A 19,679-nucleotide genomic window follows, 5' to 3' on the forward strand; every position below is an offset into this window, starting at 1 on the left:
TGGATAGTCGAGTAATAAAGCAAAGATAAGGGGAATGAATGAATGTACAACTGCCAACAGCCAAGTGGCGAGTCAAAATGAATGGGAGAACAGCCGTGTAGGACGGGTATCTCAGCGACGTGGAAGATAGAACATCTGCACTACATCCGAGGCCAATTGGCGTAACAATGGCAGCGAAAGGGGGATGAGAGTGAGAGTGAGAGGGAGGGAGAAGGAGGGGACGAGGCGACGCGAGAATTGAGGGTCAAGACGGAGCGACGTGCGAGGCCATCAGGCCATGCAGTTATTGGCGAGCATGGGACTACTACTACCTCTGAGCAGGCTGAGATGAGATGGAATTATTGGAACGAGCCAGGGTCGATAAGCATGGATAGGCCCATGGGGTGGGTGGGACTGAGGTAGGCAGGGTAGGTCTACAAGAACAGAGTCGAGGCCGAGGGGGGGGCCTGGTCAAGAGAAAGAAGACGAGGAGAAAGCATCTAGAGGGCCATGGGGAAGATTACAGCGACAAGGACAACGACGGGGACGACGACGACGACGACGAGCTGAAGACGTGGGAGAAAAGGAGAGCACAAGAGAGAGAAAAGACAGGACCTATGCATACAGATAAGGTACCTATGCACGTACGGATACGCACATACATAACACCACCTACCTGGCCTATATTACGGTTCTTTCCTTGAGCTTCGTGGATGCTCCACAACATATTGGGAAGGCAAGTCAAGTCCACTGACGAAAATGACAAGCAGACTGCGCAGGAGTGGATGTGGGTGCGGACCAGGTCCGTACTCGTTGTTGTGCTGTGTTGTTATTGTTGTCATCGTCGTCGTCGTTATTGTTGTTGTGTGTGGTCAGCGCAATTTTGCAATCCTGGGTGTGATTTCTTGTATGGCACGTCGCAACCGTTCAACGGGCTGGTGGCTGCAGCGGGATGCGATGCGATGCAACTGTGACGGGAGCAATGCAATGGGCAGGAACCACATACCACCCCCCCTGGCTTCTGAGATTGTCTAAATCGGGGGGAAATCCAGCGATCATGACTGCGATTGGGAAGCGAACCAAAAAAAAAAAAAAAAAAAAAAAAAAAGATGTCATGGAGGAAACGAGAAGAGCTAGCGTGTGTCGACATGGGAATAAATTGAGCCAGGCCTGGGGAGAAGACGGGTCCAGCCACGGCACGGTGGAGAGACGACCGACTGTCGGGAGATGCACGCAATCTGACATTTTGTGAGACCATCTGTTTCTTCTTTGCAGGCGCCGGTCCTTGTGTCGCAAAACCATGTCATGAGGTGTTGAGTGAGATGCTCACTTGAGTCACTTCACACACATGCTCCCTTTTTCTCTGTTAGTAGTGTTATGCGTTACAGAAAGCACCGGTTTCGAATCCTCAGCAGGGAAAGGAGGCATGCCATCCAGCAAGGAAGACCCAGACAATAGGTAGCCACCTCAACGCAGCGTCCACTGCAGAACAGACGGAGACCTGACTAATCCGACTGACCGCACTCGGCTAGAGTCATATAAAGACGATCATTGGAGAACAAAAGCAACTAGCGCGGGAAGGAAGAACGGGGGGGAAGGGTCTTGTCTTGGACAAACGAACCTGTAACGTCGCGCCGCCGGTCTTTTTTTTGGCCGTTAGTTATTGTTAGAGTAAGTACGAATATATTAATACCTATTGTATACCGGTGCGACTCGATACCCAACTCGGTCACAAGCGGCGATACGTGGATGCTCCTTCCCCTTTCTTGCCTCTTGCCTAGTAGTGTACGTAGTACACCAAACACTAATATTAGAGAAGGAACCGCAGGCCGGGACTTCCCAGCACGAGTCAACGAGAGGGCCTTCCCTGCCTTTTTTTCAGGAAACAAAAATCACTCAGTGAAACAGCGGCGGGCTTAACCAAGATTACCAACTGGTGGCTTTCGATCTTGGGAGGCGAGTGGTCAACCTTGTCCACCTACCAGGCACGAAGGGTTTTCGGTTCCGACCATACGAATTGCTTTCCAACAATGACCCCCCCTTGGTTTCCCGTGTTCCAACTGGAAGGTTGCAACGCCATCCGGACAAGGCGCGACCGGGGGGTGGGGCGGAACGCTCATCTCAGTTGGGACTTGTGGCAGCTCTTCAAATCGCCCGCTAACGCTCTTTGGTCGACGAGAAGTGGGGAGCGTTGAGCCATCTGGGTAGGAAAGAACGCTGAGCATGAGAGTTCCTTCCAGGGGGTCGGGTCCAAGGAGATAGACAAGCAGGAGCAGTTGCTTCCAATTGCTTGCACCTGCTCCTGTCCTGCACACTACGCCCCACCAGGACAGACGGATGAACGAGCATCCAGGGGCGGAAGGAACGGATGTCCAGCGGAAAGGAAGGAAGCAGTTTCTCCCGCTAATCCATCTTGGGCCGCCGCCCAGCTTGCCGTCTCTCTCTCTCTCCCTCCAACATCAAAGCAGTACTCCGTATGAAGCCGGCAATTTCCTCGCTGCGCTGATCATACCCTTCGAGGCCAACTGTTCCTTGCGCCATCACTCACTCCCCGGTCCGTCCTTCAACGCCCTTCGACGTTTGGACTTGCGAGACATGGGTTGACTTTCCAAGCTGCCACTACCCTTCCTTCCCCACGCAACCGCCTTTCGGTGATCCCTACCCAGCCCGCCGCCCAACGTTGTGCAAACACACGTCTCAAGTTAATAACAATGGAATTTCCACCACAGTTCGGTCTTCCCTCCCCCCACCTGTGCCATGTGCGTATGGAGCAATGCTGACTAGTCAGCACAGGGGCCAAGTCTCTGGACTAAGGGCTTATAGCGAGCGGTCCAATCCACGGCTCACCGCGGGCTCGAGACACCCGTATGACCTGCGCTATGGCCTCTCGTGTCGCAATGTCTTGTCATCGCCTTACCTCCTTCCTTTTTTTTTCCTCTATTACATTGACAATGTCGATCCTCGCGCTCTCGGCTGCCCTCCCGGCCCTCCGCCCAAAGAAGCGCGACATCACGATCCCAGTAATGACCAAATTTCCTGACAGTAGCTTCCCCTGCTGTCAGTGGTCACCCCACGTCGCGTCTACACTATAGAAACGTGTATGTATACAGGCCACCACATATACCGACTGCCAATCCTTCGGGGGGACTGTGCACGCGCGCGCACAAGGACCTTCCCCCCTTACTGTATATGTCTAGACCCCAGAGACAGCACCGTAAACGCCGCTCGTGTCTGGATCAAGAAAATATGTCCCCAAATAACCTTAGGCTCGAACTGCCGCTTCCCGTCAGCCGCGCCATCTTGAGGCCAGAGCTTCCGACGTATCGCCTACTATAGTCATGAAAGTGGCAAGTCGCATCAGCTGTCTGGATTCGAAGCACATCCGGCTTCCTTCTCCCTCGACCATTGGGTGCTGCGAAGTCAAAGTGACTCAGGAGTCGAAACTCGAGGAAACCGCCATCAACCTTGTGTCGCCTACCATGGTTTCGTCTGTCATGCTCTGTCGCATGTTTGATGCACCTTCCACGAGTGTCACCACACTCACGCCGCTGATCGACCAGAAACAAGCCACGAAAAGGAAAGAAAGGAAACTTCCAGCACACAACGTCCACACATCAGACCGTCTCTAAACGCCTAGGGCGATCTGCTCCTGGTCCGACGACGGGCAGCAGACGCAGGCACACGACATCACAGTGGAGGGGACAGGATGTTGGACTTGGAGATTGCGCGCCTCGCTGCTCCCCGCATCCGCGCCTGCACGCTGCATTTGCTGCGTCGCTGATTGGTCAGCCCGCAATGCATGGAGCCAAAGACTCGAAAGTGTCCCTCGGTTCCAACAAGCCAACTTCGCTTCCTCATCTCGCGCAACCAACAAACCGGATGTTCCGTGGGACTCCCGCGATAGGATCTCTCATCGAGTTCGGCCATTGGCCCCTTTCGTATTGGCTCTCCCGTCCGCTCGCTCCCAACATAGCCTCCCGAGAGGCGGGTCATCACCCGCTGTCTGTTCGCCAGACCCAAGAACCCGCGTCTTGTCTCGGAGGTTGCATGGCACGGATGAAGGATTCTGTCTTCACCTTCCGGTTTCTAGTTCCTACGCCGCAACCACCTTAGCATGCGCTCTCGCTTCTCGTAGTCGGCCAGCTCTAAATGTCGTTTAGTCGACGAGCTTCTCAAACCGGCACGTTTGCTGTTGGGCGCCGGAAATGCTTGCCAAAGTACCCTGGCCGACACCGAGACAGCTGGTCAAATTTGGCTGGTCTGCTACCGCAAACTCTCGCGCAGATGTTGCTCTTTCAGAAACCTGTTCCGTCAATGGGGTGAGAGATTAACGGCTGTCCGGGATCGGACAAAGATGCTGTGCTAAGAAGGCAGTCTAGGCAGTCCCCAAACGACCGGGAATCATGGCTGTTCGTGAGGGGAAATCCCAACAACGATGGTCCCTGTGCCTGACGACGGAACGAACAGATATCAACGGCGCATTTGACTAGTGTAGACCAGTTGGAATGGAGCTTGTGTGAGATGACAAGGACACGCAAGCCGATGTGGCGGCGCCGGAAGCTTGTAAGCCTGCCGAGTGGTTTGCACGGCATTCAATCTTGCTTACGCGGTCATGGCTCCATGTTGAGGAATGGAATCCCTTGTGAACCTGGAAGGGGCTGCACAATGATCCAGGCTCCCGTTCAGAGACCGGGCCGTATCCCGCACCACAGCATATACATATTACATAGTAAGTACTCCAGCTCAACTCAGCCCAACACAGGGTTCTTGCAGTTCAATGCCCAGGCACAGGGAACATGTCCCGTGTGGCATGGCCAGGGCACGCCTGAGAGCAAACATCGCGGGGAGTGGGGCTGTCCATACGAAATCTGCCCCAGGCTCATCGGCTCACACCAATCTAATACTCACACGCGTATGTGAACAGACGTGCAGAAACGACGTGCAGGAACGACGTGCAAGAACCGCGACAAGGCCTGCTAGACTGATGAGATGTGCGATCGAGAATTGACGAGATGCCCAAGTATCAAGCGGCCAGTCACAGGGCTCCAATTGTAATTGTCGGGTTACAACACATTGTGTCTAATACTACGAGGCCCGCTATTCAGTGTTCCAGACTGCCGTTTATTCAACGGAACCATCAGGGGGGAAAGGGGGGCTGAAGAGCTTCGACTACCCGATTGTAATGCCCGGCCCGTATTCACTAGTTGCTCGCCTTCCACCACATCTCCCACCCGACGACCAGACGCCACCCGCACGTCCCAGAATTTACACGGAACGACAATGTAGTCGGGACTTGGTGTAAATTCTGAAGCCTCGCTTGGGGCCGGGGGAATACACGATGACAGACAACGCCACGGAGGACATCCTTTACTTACCTCAGTCAAGCCACGGTACATTGGTGGCGGCCGCCGGCCCGAGTCCCTTTTGGCCAAAGCGGAGCATCTGCAGGTCGACTCTAGTATCACGTTCGCTTGTGATGACAAGCCCCTCTGAGCCAATGCACGACTACTTCACAACGCATGTGCAGGGGGTTGATAACTTCAGCAAACACATGCTGTGCAGTCACGCCTCGGCGTCACCCATCAAGCAGAACCGGCTGGCACAAAAACGCGGAATTGGGGAGCAGAAAGCATATCCTCGTACCTAGGGTGCAAAGTGGGTCTTCGGTACAATCCCTCGCACGGTCTTTGAACGCAATTAACATCACGAACTGGCGGGAGTGGAGCTCTGCTATGACAGGACCAAAATATACTACGAGCATGCCAGACCGTGTGCTATATCGGTCGGCGGCTCGCGACCTAACCGATGCGAGCAGTCTGAGCGCTTGTCTAGGAGATTATCACCGGCACCCCGTCGCTCACCAAAGCAACATCGCGTCGCACTACATTGTACGAGCCCGCCAAACCCCTCTCGTGTGAAAGATGGTGGGGTGGGAGGTCATTTCCCAATGTTCCCCTCATCTCTTTGTCAACCGTCTTTCTGCAAACTCTCCATCTGCTCGAGAACCTAGCTGTTTTTGTAGCGTTTCAGACGATTTTACCACGTGTGCGACAGTACAGGAGGAATGGTTCAGCCACTGGAGGCAGGTACGTTCAGGTAGTGTCGTCTTTGGCCTCGAATCGGAGCTTGGACGTGCGAACGCCGCGTGCAGGTGCGGGAGGAGGAGGGCGGCCAGATCTCCCCTATTGCCCGAACCGAACGGCGTGAGCGCCGTCAGTGCATGTTTGGGAATGATCGGCACATCGTCACCCTGATCTTGGAAGTGGTCTCTTTCCCCTCTCCCGCCTTGCGGTTGGTATAAGGGAGTGATGAGGTCGGCGGGCTGGCGGTTCGCAGCTCGCTTGCGAGCAAAGCTTCAGCCGGGTTGCAGCATCGAGCAGGGGAAGCCGAGGCTGCGAACCTGCAAGGAGGGCGTCTTCCGCATATGAAGTGCGAGCGCCGCTTACGCGCCAAAAATTAGACGGGCGAGATTACGTCTGTAGCCGCTGAGCGGATATACGACGACGCACGACTCGATGAGGTCGGTATATTCGGGCGCTGGGGCGAAACGGATCATCAACTGCCGCAGAAAGGCCTTTGCGAAAGACCTGGTCAGCTTGTCAGGACGACGCAGAACACAGAGCCTAGTTCCGCGGCCTGGTCTACTTTTCAGCGGCGGCCGCTCCCAGGTTCTTCATGCTGCTCACTCAGATATCAGTCAAGAATGGATGAGGAAAGCCTCTTGTGCGCGGAGCAATATCTCCGGCGCGGGTCTCGCTGTGCCCGCAGGCAGGTCAGTCGGCCCGCCTCCTCTTGGCGATAGCCTTGAAAAGGCGAGAAGGGGGCTTAAATTCCAGATCCAGAACGTTCGAGAAAGCAGACGGCCAATGGTTGTGAATATGTTCCCCGTCTATGTTTTGGCGAAGGGACGACCTTTGGTGAAAGGCCTTGGAGTCGGGCGTGGGTTGGCCGTCATATATCGCCGTGTGTTTACGCCCCTTTCTGTTATACCAGTCGAATTCTGGATAGTGCCCTGAATGGAATAAACGAGAAATGAAAGTTGATGCAATATCCATTCTTGCGTGCTTCTTCGAAAATGGAAAAATACCATGATTACTCAAGACGAACGCGCTGGTGCTGTATATTTTTATCGCTCGTTATAACCGACATAGCGTTGATATTTTCAACTAGACAGCATATAAGGGGAGCAACTATGCAACCTCCCTTGTGTAAACCATAGTCGTACCGCCCCCCGGGCTAGGATGCGTGAAGCATTACAGTTCTGCACCATATCCATCTCTTGTAAAGGGAGTGAGGCGTCGCGTATGACTATTCTGCCCTCGGCTGGAAACTGGCGTCAGGGTAGACGGAAATGCTGAGACAAGTCTCCAAGACGGTCCCTCTTAGGGTCCGCAAAGGTACACAATGATACTCTAACACAGTCGGAAAAACACAGTATAAGTATCATGACCGGTAGTCAACATAAGAATATTGGACAATGTCAGTTGATTTATCCCCCCTCCCCCCCCCTTTGACGAGACCAGTCAGGGTATCCGATGTCATTTCATGTTGGGATATTGGGCGGGTTCGCCATCATCTCATCCATCGCCATGTGAACCTTGACCTCGGCCGTCCAGCTCCTCGCAACGACGCGGAAGCAAGGTTTCGGAGGGAGGAGGATGGGGGGTGGGACCTGGTTTCTGGAGGTGAGACCTCATTTGGGACCCTTGATGCCTGGGCAGCCCACTAGATTGTGGGAAGGGGGCGAAGGCGGCGAGGCGTAGGGAGCCTGCTCTGAAAGCCGAACGTCGAGGTTGCCTCGCACGTTGCTGGGCGTCGCTAGAGAGGGAGCTCACTTCTTCTGCCCTCCTCTTGGGGAGGTATGTACGGGCGAGTCGGGGAGATGGGTTGCGGAGGGGTCTGCAAATGGTCATCGCCCTGACGCAGCGAGAGGTACGACTTGGGGGGGGGCTTCCTCGTTCATCATGCTGCTGTGTGTTTGTTTGGTGAGTCGTCTCCCGGAGCGGATGCAGTTGTCTCAGCTGTACGCGCAGAATCCTACCCCCTGGTTCGTTTTTCTTTCTTTTTCTTTTTCTTTTTTGGTCATGCGGATCTTGTTTTCTTCGTTCTCGGGTCCCGCCGATACTGGTGTGCTCCCCCCAAAGCGTCGCTGTCTGAGAGTGGCAAAGTTATCTGGGGGGGTTTCCCTACTCGGAGGCGTACCGTTCGTCCATGTGACACGCGGCCACGCCGGCTTCCGCCGTGTGACGTGGCCATGAATTTGTCTCCATGTACACGGCGGGAATGGTCGCTACCCACACGCCGTACATGACGCATCGTGTCCGAAAAGGCACGTCAAGAACGGCCGTGCCGTCCTCGAGAGGTGACGTCCGGTGTTGCCAGGATGCCAGAGATTGCCCTCTTGCAGCGTCAGCAGTCTTTTTGGTGTCGTGCGCAGACAACGACCCAGATGCCGTTTGCCTGACGTCAAAAAGTTCGTCTGGTCAGCCTGGCCCGCCCGACGGGTATTGTCTCACTCGGCCCCTCCCGGACCCGGTGTGGTGGGCGGGCGGGGCGGGGTCGGGAGGTGGACCAGTCAGCATGCACCCGCGTGCCCCCTTGGCGTTTGCCGAACCCCGCCTTACGCCAACCTCATGCATCGCCTATGCCGTGATCGCCTCTCTCTCTTTCTCGGTCAAACCGGCGCCTGACGGTATCCCAACCACGCCAGTCTCTGCCACTGCTACAGTCGATCCCTGGCTGCCGCGAAACAGCTCACTCCGACAATTGGGAATCCGAGGCGAGACCGTCGTCGCAGGCCATGTCCGGCATCGGGGGTGACCTCCCCAACATCAGGGCGGAGGACCTGCGCAACCTCAAGGCCCTGACGTTCGACGTCTTCGGCACGACCGTGGACTGGCGCACCTCGGTCGTCGAGGAGCTCGCATGCCGGGCCCGGGCCCGGCTCTCGGGCTCCCCCGCCCTCGCGGCCGAGGACAGGGACAGGCTCGCGGCCGCGGACTGGGGCCGCTTCGCGCAGGAGTGGCGGGACTCGTACAAGCGCTTCACGCGGGGCCACGACCCGAGCTCGGCGCCGTGGAAGGACGTCGACACTCACCACCACGACAGCCTGGTGGCGCTGCTGGCGGCCTGGGGGCTGGGCGGCGTGTACGGGGACGGGGAGGTGCGGGAGTTGAGCGTGGTGTGGCACCGCCTCCGGCCGTGGGCGGACTCGGTGGAGGGTCTGCGGCGGCTGGGCGGGCGGTTCGTGACGGCGACGCTCTCGAACGGCAACGGGGCCCTCCTCCGGGACCTGGACGCCTTCGCCGGGCTCGGGTTCCGGGTGCTGCTCTCGAGCGAGGACTGGAGGGCGTACAAGCCCGATCCGGCGGTGTACGACGGCGCGGTGCGGGCGCTCCTCGGGGAAGGGGGCCGGGCGAGGGAGGTGGCGATGGTGGCGTCGCACCTGGGGGACCTGATGGCGGCGAGGGGCAGGGGGATGCGGACCGTGTACGTCGAGAGGCCCGGGGAGGAGGACTGGGAGAAGGGCGGGGAGGCCTTTGAGGACGCGAGGGGGTGGGTCGACGTGTGGGTCGGCGAGGACGAGGGCGGATTCGAGGAGGTCGCGAGGCGCCTGGGTGCTTGAAGCGCGGGCATGTTGCTGCGCCGGGGGCTTAGGCAGAGGGAGAGGAGGATGAAAAAGCGACGAGTGTATGTGATGAGCGAGCTGCTGGAAATATGAACATGCTTTCCAAAATCCGGGAGAGCGTTGGCCTCGGACACTGTCATACGTTCCCGCCTTTACTATCCATCCAAGGCGGGATATGTCTGTCGAAGGCAACGATCCCAGATAAAAGGAAGGGCGAAGCATCCGGGGGGCTGGAAGCGGCAGAGGAACCGCCTAGACACAAGAGTATCTTCGTTTTTACCGGGCCGAGTCAGAACTACGAGGATGAAGAGCGACTACGGGAAGGGAGCGCTCTTTCTACCGGGCTTCAACATCCGATGACACTGTATCTGTTGGGGACATCTCTGACTGGCCACCTCGTGAAACAGTGGGTAATTTGCCAGAGGGAAGGAGGGGCTCGCGGCCGATTCGTGCGTGCCTATAGAGGGAAACGTGGTCGAAGATAGTAAAAGGGGGTGGGTGAGGGCATTCGCGGACGGCCCGGCCCAGCCCAGCATCGAAGGGTTTGCTTTCTGACAGCGAACACGAAATACGCAGTGGCGTCTTCGCGGGCCGCACATCCCATCACCTCCGTGACTTCCGGCCGCATCAACTCGGCCCAGTGTGGTCGAGTTTATCGAACGAGCTTTGGTGTCCAAACATGCAAACACAGTCTCGGATGCACAACGCGTCCAGATCACATGGCACGTCGAGTTTCTCGTGGTTATACTCGAGTCATTCCGAGCACTGGAGGGCCCATTTGAGACGACCTGCAAGCCATCATAAAGCCGTCTATGGCTGTGGCAACCCCCTTCGAGACTCGTCGGTCCTGCGAACCCTGACGACACGGAATAGAGCTTCACATCGCTCCAAACGTCTCTATTCTACTGCCCTCTCTTCACAGTGGAATAGAAGACAACCTGACTACCTTTCGAGCGTGTGTTTTCCAGCCCCTATCAAGCCTCACTCGCCCTATAAAACGCAGTAGAAGCGGCGGCAATCGCCCATTCCGCACAAGAGGTTCCCTTTCAGATCTGGGCGCGGACCCCCCCTTCGCACCTGCTATTCCGACTCTCGGGCTCGCGAGTTTCCAAAAATGCGATTTTGATTAATCCATGCAGACGATCATATCCAGGCTTCGGCGATTAGGGTCCCGGAGAAAAGAGCACCACGTGTGGAGCAAAGATGTACGTGACTCGGGCTGGCAGGTATGTTGTGGACTCCCAACTTTATTCCAACCTTCGTCAAGGTCATGTTGCCTATAACCGAAAACCGATCAAGCGAATACGCCTCTTTGTCAACTAGGCTTGCACCGCAAGCGAGGTGTTCTGCACTCCGTTCCCTGGCGAGATTCGATGATGACGACTTCGGTGATGGTGAGGCCGAGAAACAAAAGACGCTTATGTATCTTGGCATTCATTCACCTGTCAACACGGCAGGCCGAGTTCCGTCCTCTTCGGCTCATCCGTCAGTTCCTTGGCAAACTATCTAGACTCTCTGTCTCCGAGGCTCCTCAGACCCGAGTAGCCCCAATAATGAATCGAGTGCCTATCACGCCGCATACAGCTCCCTTCTTGCGCCGCAACCACCCAACAGGTTGCCCAGAAGCTATCCCAAAGCAACCCATCCCCGCACCCCTGGGGCTCCCGCGTCACAAACCGGCCCAAGCATCAAACTAAGTCGTGTCAAGCATCGAGGGCCACGTTCCAACGCATGAGCCAAGACAAAGGGCCGCGTCTCCAGGCAATCGGGATCACGCTTTGCAGAAACCTTATATCTCGCGGCCCCTGAAAGGGGGGGGGGGGGGGGGCAGGTCGCGATGCCAACCCCTGATCCCGCCAAATACAGTTTTTTTTTGCTCAAAAACCTTGTGGCACGCGAGCTTATTATGCGCGCTGCGGGCTAGGAAAAGACACTTTCGGATAGCGTGTCGTACGTCCACGTTCGGTCCCATGAGTTGACGGCGACACATCGACTCGCTTTTGTGGTCTCTTCCTCGACCCTTGCACACAGTACCCAACTCCCTAGGAGCAGCCGTTCTCGCCGAAGCCGACAGCGTAGCACCCTGTGCTGTGATAAACGTGTCTATCACAGCACGCTTTGTCGAGGCAGGTCCTCCCCGGAGAGCAAGGGGCATGGCCCGTAGGTAGGCAGGTAGGTGTAGAGGGCGGACTCCTGCAAGCACCGATCGGCGCCTGCAACACACGTCACAGTCGCATCGGGACGAGGTTCTGTCTGGTCTCTCGTATGACCCCGAGGCGGGAGAGGCGGGAGCGCCGAGAGCAAGCTTCGGTTGGCTTCAACACGCGCTATGTGCATGGTTGTTTTTTTACACCTCCGGCCTGCAGTCCCGATCATCGGCGATCATCGGCGCTTTTCGGCGGCCAACCTTCTCGATGGGTCCCTCGGCCCTCCCGTGTGCGTGGAAGCGCGTCGCCCCCTTCTCCCCCGCCGCCGGCCGCGGTGTCCAAAACTCCAACCGTTCCAAAGCGTTGGGGTCGCGGCTGAGAGGCCCTTGGCTTTCGCAATTACAGACTCGACGAGCGATCCCCCCCCTTTTCTGCCGTAGTGTGTGGGGGGAGGACGTTGAGAGCCGTTGAGCGAACGCCGTTGAGGTCTGTACAAGCACCACGCACACACATCGTCATCATAACCTGTCGCTACCGGGGCGACCGTCGCACTGTCGAGTCGCCGCACGTCGGCCTCGCCCGCTCGCCCCTCTTGGCGGATGGGATGCGAGTAGCCAAGAGGGCGTCCCCCCCCCCTGACGTCCTCCGCACCTCTTCCGCGCAGGGAAGAACCCGTTATCACGAATGCATATTCATCCCACGAAGCACCGGCGAACCCTGCAGGGCACACACGCCCCCCACGTGGGAATGACCGCCCTATCGGTGAGGCAAGCTGCGGCACAGAACCATATGCGTATGCACATGGTGACAAGGCAAGGCCCCTTTCTCTTTTGGCTTGCTGCCGCCGACGATACCTAGTCGTGTCGCGTAAAGGTCACGGTAGGCAGGGTACCGCAGTCGCAATGCCATTTTGTTTTGAGTTCGGACTAGCAGTTCGGAGTCTGTAGGCGATTGGCTCTCGCCGATTGACGTGAGACAAAACGTCCCAACCTCCGCAGTCCGGGTTCCAGAACAAGCAGCCGGTCGACCTTACCCCCCCGTTAATCGATGTGTGAGTGAAATCGTATTATGTTAGCTTCGCTCGTTGGTTCTCGGAGCCTGAATGCGACTGGGTTCGAACAGCATCGTTAGCATCAGTCCGCAAGCCGGGGAATATACAGGCCCCGATCTTCGAGCGAGGGTGAGCCTCCAGGGAGCCGAGGTTTCGAATTGGGAGACAGATCGAGTGCAGTGAGCAATCAGCCACGACCCCCCCCCTCCTACGGTAAGGATGACTCGGCAGAGGCACCGGGGAGAGCTTCTCGGCGCCCGTCTTACTCTCTCCCCTCGCGACTAGAGCCGTCCCAAACTCTGTGGGCGGCCGGATCTCAGCTCCGGGGACGGTGATTGGCGGGCTCCGTCCGAGAACCCGTAACACGAGGACGCGCACATGGGTCGGACCCCGCCCTCCTCCACCCGGAAGGAAGACGGTAGGAATACCGGAGTGTCCAACAGCCATCCGGCGATCCCCCCCACCTCCTTCACTTGCCGCAGATAGTGAGAGTGAGAGTGAAAGATGGTGGAAAAAGGCGCCGCATGGCAGTGCGAGCAAGGGTCCTGACTCGGGTCTCTTACGAGGCCGGAAGCCCAGAAGCGCGCGCGCACGCACACACACACACACAAACACATACACCCCCAGGCGGACTTTGCTATTGCGACTGCCTATGATAATGCCTAGCGGACGAGCGTGCAAAGCACCTTCCACATCGGGGAGGGCATACGATTCAAGTTTGAAGATCATGTGCCCAGGTCGCCCGGCGCGCGCGAAGGGGGGAGGTGAAGAGGGCCGAACGCTTCCTCGTTTTTTGGGGCCCCGGGATAGGTAGATAGCGAACGGGGGGCCGTATTCGGCGACTGCTAACGAGTCGCAAAGGGGGTTGAACAAGCAAACAGATAAACAAAGGAAGAAAAATTGACTAGGGGAAAAGAAAAGAGAGAATAGTCAACGGTCTCGATGCCGATCCTCGGTCCATCTCACCTGACACTCGTCGGTGGGAACGTCCGTTTAATCTGGGAAGCCCCCCCAAAACGGGATACTTTCTGAAGGTCTGTCTCGCTTGCCGGTGATCTGCAGACTGCAGAGTCGTCGAGCACGTTTTCTGTCGTAGCCAGACAATGCTAGCAATATCTTCCCTCCCCCTTCATCTTCGGTGACCGGCCCTTCTTGGTGTGGGACATGGGCGACCTGGGGTTTCATACAGACAGCCGGGGTGACAAAAAAGCCAAGTCGTAGCTTGGAATTCGAGGACCGAGGCGAAATGCGGTGTGGCAGAAACCAGGGCCGGGCAACTTGGTACTTGCTTGCATTCTTCAACGAACGGCACAGGAACCCTCCTCCCTCTCCTCCACCCCCTAGCTCTTCGTCGCATCTGTGTACGCCTGGAATGCCTGAAGATGTGCCGACGTCGGGCCGTTGTGTGATAATGTGGATGATGGGCCGAAGGATCAGGGCGAACGGCTCGGACGGACGGCTCTCTTCCCCCAGTGTGTGTGTGATGTGTTGCTTAGGAAAAAGGCTCCATCTCGTCCTCAATGACACCCTGCGGAGGCACGGCGAGGCGAGAGAGACCCAAGGGGATGGACGGGCAGACCAAGGTGGATGGGACGGCAAAAAAAAAAAAAAAAAGACGCGCACGCTGCGGGATGCCGTTGGTTGGGGTTGGGTTTAAGATCATCCCCCTTGTCTGAGCAGGCCTTCTTTCTCGCTTCTTGTTCTTCCTTTTTTGCACCTGCACCTGTCTCATTAGCGAACCCGGCGAGTAGATGCTGGGCGTGGTTGGTGCCGATCGCCAGTCCTACACCGACCTCTCTCACCTTCGACTCACACCCCATTTCCCCCGAACTTATGGCGTTCGGTGGTTTCTTATACCGAACCGGACCAGGAGGGCTCTCTCTTGGAGCAGGGTGAGAGAGGGGGGAAGCGGAGATGGTGTACGCGTGTGTGCGTGTGTGGCGCACGTCGTTGGTTGACAATGAGCAAGAACACGATGTGCATAACCATCTCCTGTACTCCGTATTGCAGGAGGAATATGTAACTCCTGCCCCCCCCTCCCAGTCCAGCCATCCCGGCCAGGCCAAGGTAGACGACAGTGTGAAGAGAGGAAGATCAGGGACCCAGAGACTGTCGAATGGCGCCGGCCCCTCCTCCGGATGCACGGGCATCACGACGGCTCCAGCTCCCAGAGTTCCATGGGCTCGGTCTTGTTCCCCTCTGTGTGTCCCTCACGCGAGTGTCTTTCGATTCTGATCTTTTGCTACCAGCCTCTCCAACGCAACCATCGAGCGCCGGTTGTCGCAACGCGCCCATGTCTTCTCCCCAGCCCTTGCGGTCCCGAGGGATTCGCATTTACGGGAGTCGAGAGTCCGCGGGCTACGTGTCAGAAATTCGGGACGAGACGCCACCAATTTCATGGAAGCTTGGGGGGCCTGCCACGCAAAGCTAGCTAGCTTGATACCCTGATACCCTGATACCTTGACAGCTAGCTGGCTGGCTCAGAGAGTAGCCAGCACCACCCTCAGCCCTCACACATACACACACACACACTCTCTCTCTCTCTCTCTCTCTCTCTCTCTTCCCTCCCCCTCCTCTTCAACCGAGCACTCGGAAGTTACCAGCAGGGTCTTGAGTCGTGTTTGCATGTTGTGCGCCCATGCGAGGGATGCGCGGCTCCTATCCTCCACAAATTTGTCATTGACGACTCCGCCGTCATGGCCCGGTGGGAACGATGGGGGGGCCCTTGATTCCCTCTCCTGCTTTCGTTTCTGATCAACGTCTCCAGCAGACGAATGCCCTTTGCATGCCGAACTGGATACCTCAGGAGTGCCGGCGTGAAAGAGGGGGGGGAGACCCTGGGGCCACTTAAACTAGCTGAATCCGCTTGCCTATGGGTCAATATTCCTCTCTTGGCCCCTCTCTTTCTATCGTGCCTTGCCCGAAAGAGAGCAGAGGGAAGGTCCGTGTCCGAGGTGAGGGGGTCTCGAGAGAGACGGCCCACAAGCCTAGTGCACTACACCACTCCGTCCCGAGGACGTCTCGACCTTGGAGCTTGGGAGGAACGACACGTGAAAGCGGCATCGTAAAGGGGCAAGCAAGTCGGGGACTTGGAACACAGAAACGGTGCCATGGTTGGAGCAAAAAGGAGGGAGGAAGGGTTGCAGTGCAGGGAAGCAGCAATGCAATGCAAGGGGACGAACGGCTCCTTAGCGTCGGGAGACGGGGTACCAGAGAAGTAATCCAATGCCGCCGTAATCTGCGAGCCGCCATCGGCCCCATCCTACCTGGAGGGATCGGCGCACACGGAGGAGAGCACCGGCCTCCTGCCAGGCGCCTCTCCGGAGTTCCAAGTCGGCCAGCCCCGGTTGTGATCCCAATCGCCTGCCCACGTCCAAGAGCCGTACCGACACAAGCATCTCCCAGGGTCGGGGAGAACAGGCGGGCTGTAAATCAACAATCTCCCGTTCGCTTATCAACAAATGACATCAGACTGGGTGACAGAAGCCTCGCTGAGAAAGTGAGAAGGTGAGAAACAATGATTTGAAATTGAAAGAAAAGGTTTCGAGGGAGAACGGACGAGGGAGAACGGACAAGGGAGGGAAGAAGAAGAAGAAGAAGAAGAAGAAGAAGAAGAAGAAGAAGAAGAAGAAGAAGAAGAAGAAGAAGAAGAAGACGAAGACGAAGGAAAAGAAACAAGATGGAAGATAAAATTACAAAAAAAAAAAAAAAAAAAAACCGTCATCCAAACTCCCCCCTCCTTCGTCAACCGTGATATCCTGTAAATCAATCCAAGCACCCATCGCATCACACTACACACATGGCTGCATACACACACAGACATGTACATACCTAGGCGGAATACGCGCGTCCTTCGGCTACCGCGACCATGCTTTCTCAGAGACCCCGGTGCCGAGGCTAACGTGCAAGCGCGAAACGTTGTCGGCACAAGTGGCCAACTACCTTCCTTGCCGTTGATCTCCGAAAGCCTGGCGTCTCTGCGCATCAATGAGGAGCGAACCTCCAAAAGCAGAGATCGTCAATGTACTCCGTACACTCGCATACAATAGACACAGCCGCCCCCCCCTTCCCGCTTATCCTTCATTGCAACAGGCGCTTCGAGGGAACAACAATGCCATTCTCCCAATGCCGCCCACCCACCCCCGGCTCAAGCCACAATGACACAAGACCGCGTACGCTTGACGGGCTTGACAGTCTCTCTTCTCGAGAGAGTCTTCCCCCACTCCTCCCTGGCTGGCCCAGCGGCCATAAACGCAGCCAGTTTGAGAAGAAAGAAGAAGAAAAGGACAAAACGCTGCCATCCTTCGCAACCTAGACCCCCTCCCCTGGCCGAAATAGCCACCCGTTCTCCCCGTCTCGCCCTTCAAAGCCCGCTTCCCCCGTGGGAAGTCGTCCAGAACGTGAGGTGACGGCGCCCGTGTCCGATGTTACTGCGGTTTGGAACAGAGGCAGACGATAGGTACGGCAAAAGGCCGGGCCAAAATAGGCCCGCGTCGACGTCCTGAACCGGTCACCGAACCCCCCCCCCCTTCCCCCGTCTTCCTTCATCGTCGTCCGCCTGGAGAGAGCCCGCTATCCAAGTCAGCACTCCTTCATCTCTATGCGCGTCTGACCTGGTCACCCATCGATCCCCCCGGCTCCGCAGACTTTGTCCGTCATTCGTGGGGAGGATGCGGACCACGCCGCGGCCTTTGCTCCCCCCCCAATCTCCTGCCCCACGAGAGAGTGACCGATATGTCCGCCAAAAGTTTCGCCTCTTCTCCCTGCTTGCCTTGCCTCGCCTGTGCCGTTTTGCCATTTTGCCATCAACCATTTGCCGTTTGCACGATTTCGCCATTTGTCATTTGCCATTAATTGTCAGCCGTGCGTGTGTGTGTGTGTGCGTATGCGCGCGCACGTCTTTGCCTCGTTCCCCCTTCCCCCATCTTCTTCGCCCATCCTGACACCCAAGCAAGGGCTTTGCTACTACTCTCTTTCTACCTTGACCGAACCCCTCAACGATCAACTTCCCCTCTCTTTCTGTACGTGTGTACGTATGTGTATGTATATGTGTGTGTGCGTGTGTGTGCGTGTGTGGTGTCTACCAGCTTCATGGCTAAACGGATGAAGAAAAGGAAAATCCCGAGAGCGCGGAAATCGCGGGGTATCCGGCGGGAATAATTACCGGTACACGCCCTCTTCCTCATCGAGCCGGCCCCCCCCCTCCCATCCCTCCAAGCCCTTCCAGAAAAATCGACATACTTTCCGAGATACGACGCAGCTTTCCCCAACTTGTGCAAGTGATCTCCCCTTCCCATCACAATGCCTGCCAGCCCGCCCGCCCGCTCGCTCGCTCGATTACGTTTTCGGGAAAAGGGGGGGGGAGGCAACGGCACGATAACACATCGCACGGCAAGGCGCGACGGCAAATGGGCAACCAAAACATAAGGGGGGAAATGCAAATAAGAGAGAGAGAGAGAGAGAGAGGGAAATCAAAGGAAAAACAGACATTAGACGGATAAAACGTAGATTCAACGAGAAATAAAGTCTGCCTAGGTATCCCGCGTTAGGGGAGGGGAGGGTTCAATCGACATCTAAATGTGACGCCTCCCAAACAGAGAAACTCCTTCTGACATCGGCACCTCGGCCAGGAAAACAAGCGTCGTTTTGGTATACACAGATTAATGCTCACTCCCCCCGTCCCTCCTCCTGCTCCCTCCGCCTCGCCTTTCCTCTCATCTCTCTCTGCCCATCGAGCGCGGAATAACTAGTCCGTGTGAAGAATCCAAACCACAGCATATGAACAATCCAAAAAGGGGGAGGGGTTGTGTGGAAGTTGGCAGATACGTGGCATCATTTTCTTTTGCGACCGACTACAAGTCAAGAAAGAAAGAAGAAAAATGCCCGCAGCAAAGACTCCTAAAACACCACCAGCTTGCCCTCATATGTTTCGGAATGAACAGGAAAATAATTCAACTCCCAGTCTGCCCAGAGGTTTGATTGAATCTCAACAAAACCTACGCCCCAGAAATATGCCTCTCTTTTTCTTGCGCCGTTCGCCCAATTGGGTAGCTGGTTGTTCATCCATGACGTGGGGGGAAATGTCCGAATCATCTTCAAAGCAGAACTCGAAATCTCGTGCGTCCAATAGTCGTGGCCGTGAAGGCCTTTCTTTGCCAGTGCTTCTCTAATGCTGGCAATCATCAAGTCGTGACGTGTGGAAATGCTTGTGCCTCGCGGTAGCGGGCCCGTCGGATTTTGTGTGAATCAAAAGGATCGCGGGGGGGGGAAGGGGGCTACGGCCATAGACCCGAGCAGGTCCGTCGATAAAAGGGTGGAAACAAAAACAGGTCAATGTTGCGGGCGAGCTCACAGGACGACGCATTTGCTCTTGCCTTCCCTCCTGCCCACTTTGCGGCGGTAGCGGTCGCCGCCCTCCTTGTCGTCGTATCGCGCCCCGGCGTCGCCGTTGGACGGCCGGGTGTTGCTTCGCCCGCTGGGTTGGGGCCGCGAGGCTGCCTGGCGCTGCCTCCGGAGTATTCTGACGACGTCGTAAAAGGCCTTTTCGACGTTTATGCAGTTCTTGGCCGACGCCTCGACGAACTCGCAGCCGAGCTCGCGGGCCAGGGCATGGCCTTCTTGTGTCGACACTTCCCTCTCGGTGACTCTGTCGCTCTTGTTGCCAACAAGCATGATTGGCACGGGTGCTTGCGGGCTGACGGCCGAGATTGGCGAGCCGGGATATGAGGGTGAGGATGCACATGATTCCTTGACTCGCTGGATCTGATGGTGAAACCTCTTGATCCTTGAGAAGGACGACCGTGATGAGATGCTGTAGACGAGGACGAACCCTTCGCCATCTCGAATCCATTGATCGCGAAGGGCTGTGTACTCT

General features: G+C 56.7%; 9 protein-coding genes across 9 annotated transcripts; 4 read left to right on the forward strand and 5 right to left on the reverse strand.

Moving 5' to 3' along the window:
- Window positions 1-4,078: 4,078 nt before the first annotated feature.
- Window positions 4,079-5,229, forward strand: LY79DRAFT_239237 (uncharacterized protein). The gene is made up of 4 exons (XM_060551728.1): window positions 4,079-4,298; window positions 4,359-4,388; window positions 4,447-4,708; window positions 4,904-5,229. Exons 1-4 carry the CDS (start codon window positions 4,185-4,187, stop codon window positions 4,957-4,959), a joined length of 462 nt encoding a protein of 153 aa, XP_060413270.1. The 5' UTR covers window positions 4,079-4,184; the 3' UTR covers window positions 4,960-5,229.
- A 966-nt stretch (window positions 5,230-6,195) lies between these two features.
- LY79DRAFT_239289 (uncharacterized protein) lies at window positions 6,196-7,053 on the forward strand. Its single transcript, XM_060551729.1, has one exon. The coding sequence runs from the start codon at window positions 6,495-6,497 to the stop codon at window positions 6,993-6,995; it is 501 nt and encodes a 166-aa protein (XP_060413271.1). The 5' UTR covers window positions 6,196-6,494; the 3' UTR covers window positions 6,996-7,053.
- Window positions 7,054-7,996: 943 nt separating this feature from the next.
- On the reverse strand, window positions 7,997-8,781 carry LY79DRAFT_591007 (uncharacterized protein; the record flags this gene model as incomplete). The annotated part of the gene is made up of 4 exons (XM_060561220.1): window positions 7,997-8,151; window positions 8,182-8,243; window positions 8,274-8,396; window positions 8,738-8,781. 4 exons carry the CDS (start codon window positions 8,779-8,781, stop codon window positions 7,997-7,999), a joined length of 384 nt encoding a protein of 127 aa, XP_060413272.1.
- Window positions 8,780-9,604, forward strand: LY79DRAFT_517301 (haloacid dehalogenase; the record flags this gene model as incomplete). The annotated part of the gene is made up of 1 exon (XM_060554919.1): window positions 8,780-9,604. One exon carries the CDS (start codon window positions 8,780-8,782, stop codon window positions 9,602-9,604), a length of 825 nt encoding a protein of 274 aa, XP_060413273.1.
- A 1,746-nt stretch (window positions 9,605-11,350) lies between these two features.
- Window positions 11,351-12,688, reverse strand: LY79DRAFT_239408 (uncharacterized protein). The gene is made up of 2 exons (XM_060551733.1): window positions 12,502-12,688; window positions 11,351-11,898 (listed from the first exon to the last, which is right to left on the reverse strand). Exons 1-2 carry the CDS (start codon window positions 12,555-12,557, stop codon window positions 11,397-11,399), a joined length of 558 nt encoding a protein of 185 aa, XP_060413274.1. The 5' UTR covers window positions 12,558-12,688; the 3' UTR covers window positions 11,351-11,396.
- On the reverse strand, window positions 12,689-13,734 carry LY79DRAFT_239407 (uncharacterized protein). Its single transcript, XM_060551732.1, has one exon. The coding sequence runs from the start codon at window positions 13,532-13,534 to the stop codon at window positions 12,821-12,823; it is 714 nt and encodes a 237-aa protein (XP_060413275.1). The 5' UTR covers window positions 13,535-13,734; the 3' UTR covers window positions 12,689-12,820.
- A 508-nt stretch (window positions 13,735-14,242) lies between these two features.
- On the reverse strand, window positions 14,243-15,316 carry LY79DRAFT_239397 (uncharacterized protein). Its single transcript, XM_060551731.1, has one exon. It carries the CDS (start codon window positions 14,953-14,955, stop codon window positions 14,323-14,325), a length of 633 nt encoding a protein of 210 aa, XP_060413276.1. The 5' UTR covers window positions 14,956-15,316; the 3' UTR covers window positions 14,243-14,322.
- On the forward strand, window positions 15,317-16,464 carry LY79DRAFT_239388 (uncharacterized protein). Its single transcript, XM_060551730.1, has one exon. It carries the CDS (start codon window positions 15,678-15,680, stop codon window positions 16,314-16,316), a length of 639 nt encoding a protein of 212 aa, XP_060413277.1. The 5' UTR covers window positions 15,317-15,677; the 3' UTR covers window positions 16,317-16,464.
- Window positions 16,465-19,153: 2,689 nt separating this feature from the next.
- LY79DRAFT_517416 (P-loop containing nucleoside triphosphate hydrolase protein) lies at window positions 19,154-19,679 on the reverse strand (the record flags this gene model as incomplete). Its single annotated transcript, XM_060554932.1, has 1 exon — window positions 19,154-19,679. A coding segment is annotated over one exon (526 nt), but the record flags the coding sequence as incomplete, so codon positions are not given.

This window comes from Colletotrichum navitas (assembly GCF_030913465.1).
Source record: "Colletotrichum navitas strain CBS 125086 chromosome Unknown LY79scaffold_37, whole genome shotgun sequence".
NCBI lineage: Eukaryota > Fungi > Ascomycota > Sordariomycetes > Glomerellales > Glomerellaceae > Colletotrichum > Colletotrichum navitas.

What these genes read in the sequence shown, in the direction of transcription:
- LY79DRAFT_239237 (XM_060551728.1), top strand. Translation starts at nt 4,185, where the DNA reads ATGCTTGCCAAAGTACCCTGGCCGACACCGAGACAGCTGGTCAAATTT. An exon ending in AAACCTGTTCCGTCAATGGG is followed by an intron (nt 4,299 to 4,358) that starts GTGAGAGATTAA and finishes AAGGCAGTCTAG; the next exon opens with GCAGTCCCCAAACGACCGGG. An exon ending in CAGCATATACATATTACATA is followed by an intron (nt 4,709 to 4,903) that starts GTAAGTACTCCA and finishes GTATGTGAACAG; the next exon opens with ACGTGCAGAAACGACGTGCA.
- LY79DRAFT_239289 (XM_060551729.1), top strand. Translation starts at nt 6,495, where the DNA reads ATGAGGTCGGTATATTCGGGCGCTGGGGCGAAACGGATCATCAACTGC.
- LY79DRAFT_239408 (XM_060551733.1), bottom strand. Translation starts at nt 12,557, where the DNA reads ATGTGCATACGCATATGGTTCTGTGCCGCAGCTTGCCTCACCGATAGG. An exon ending in CTCACCGATAGGGCGGTCAT is followed by an intron (nt 11,899 to 12,501) that starts TCCCACGTGGGG and finishes TGCTCTCGGCGC; the next exon opens with TCCCGCCTCTCCCGCCTCGG.
- LY79DRAFT_239407 (XM_060551732.1), bottom strand. Translation starts at nt 13,534, where the DNA reads ATGATCTTCAAACTTGAATCGTATGCCCTCCCCGATGTGGAAGGTGCT.
- LY79DRAFT_239397 (XM_060551731.1), bottom strand. Translation starts at nt 14,955, where the DNA reads ATGCCCGTGCATCCGGAGGAGGGGCCGGCGCCATTCGACAGTCTCTGG.
- LY79DRAFT_239388 (XM_060551730.1), top strand. Translation starts at nt 15,678, where the DNA reads ATGGGTCAATATTCCTCTCTTGGCCCCTCTCTTTCTATCGTGCCTTGC.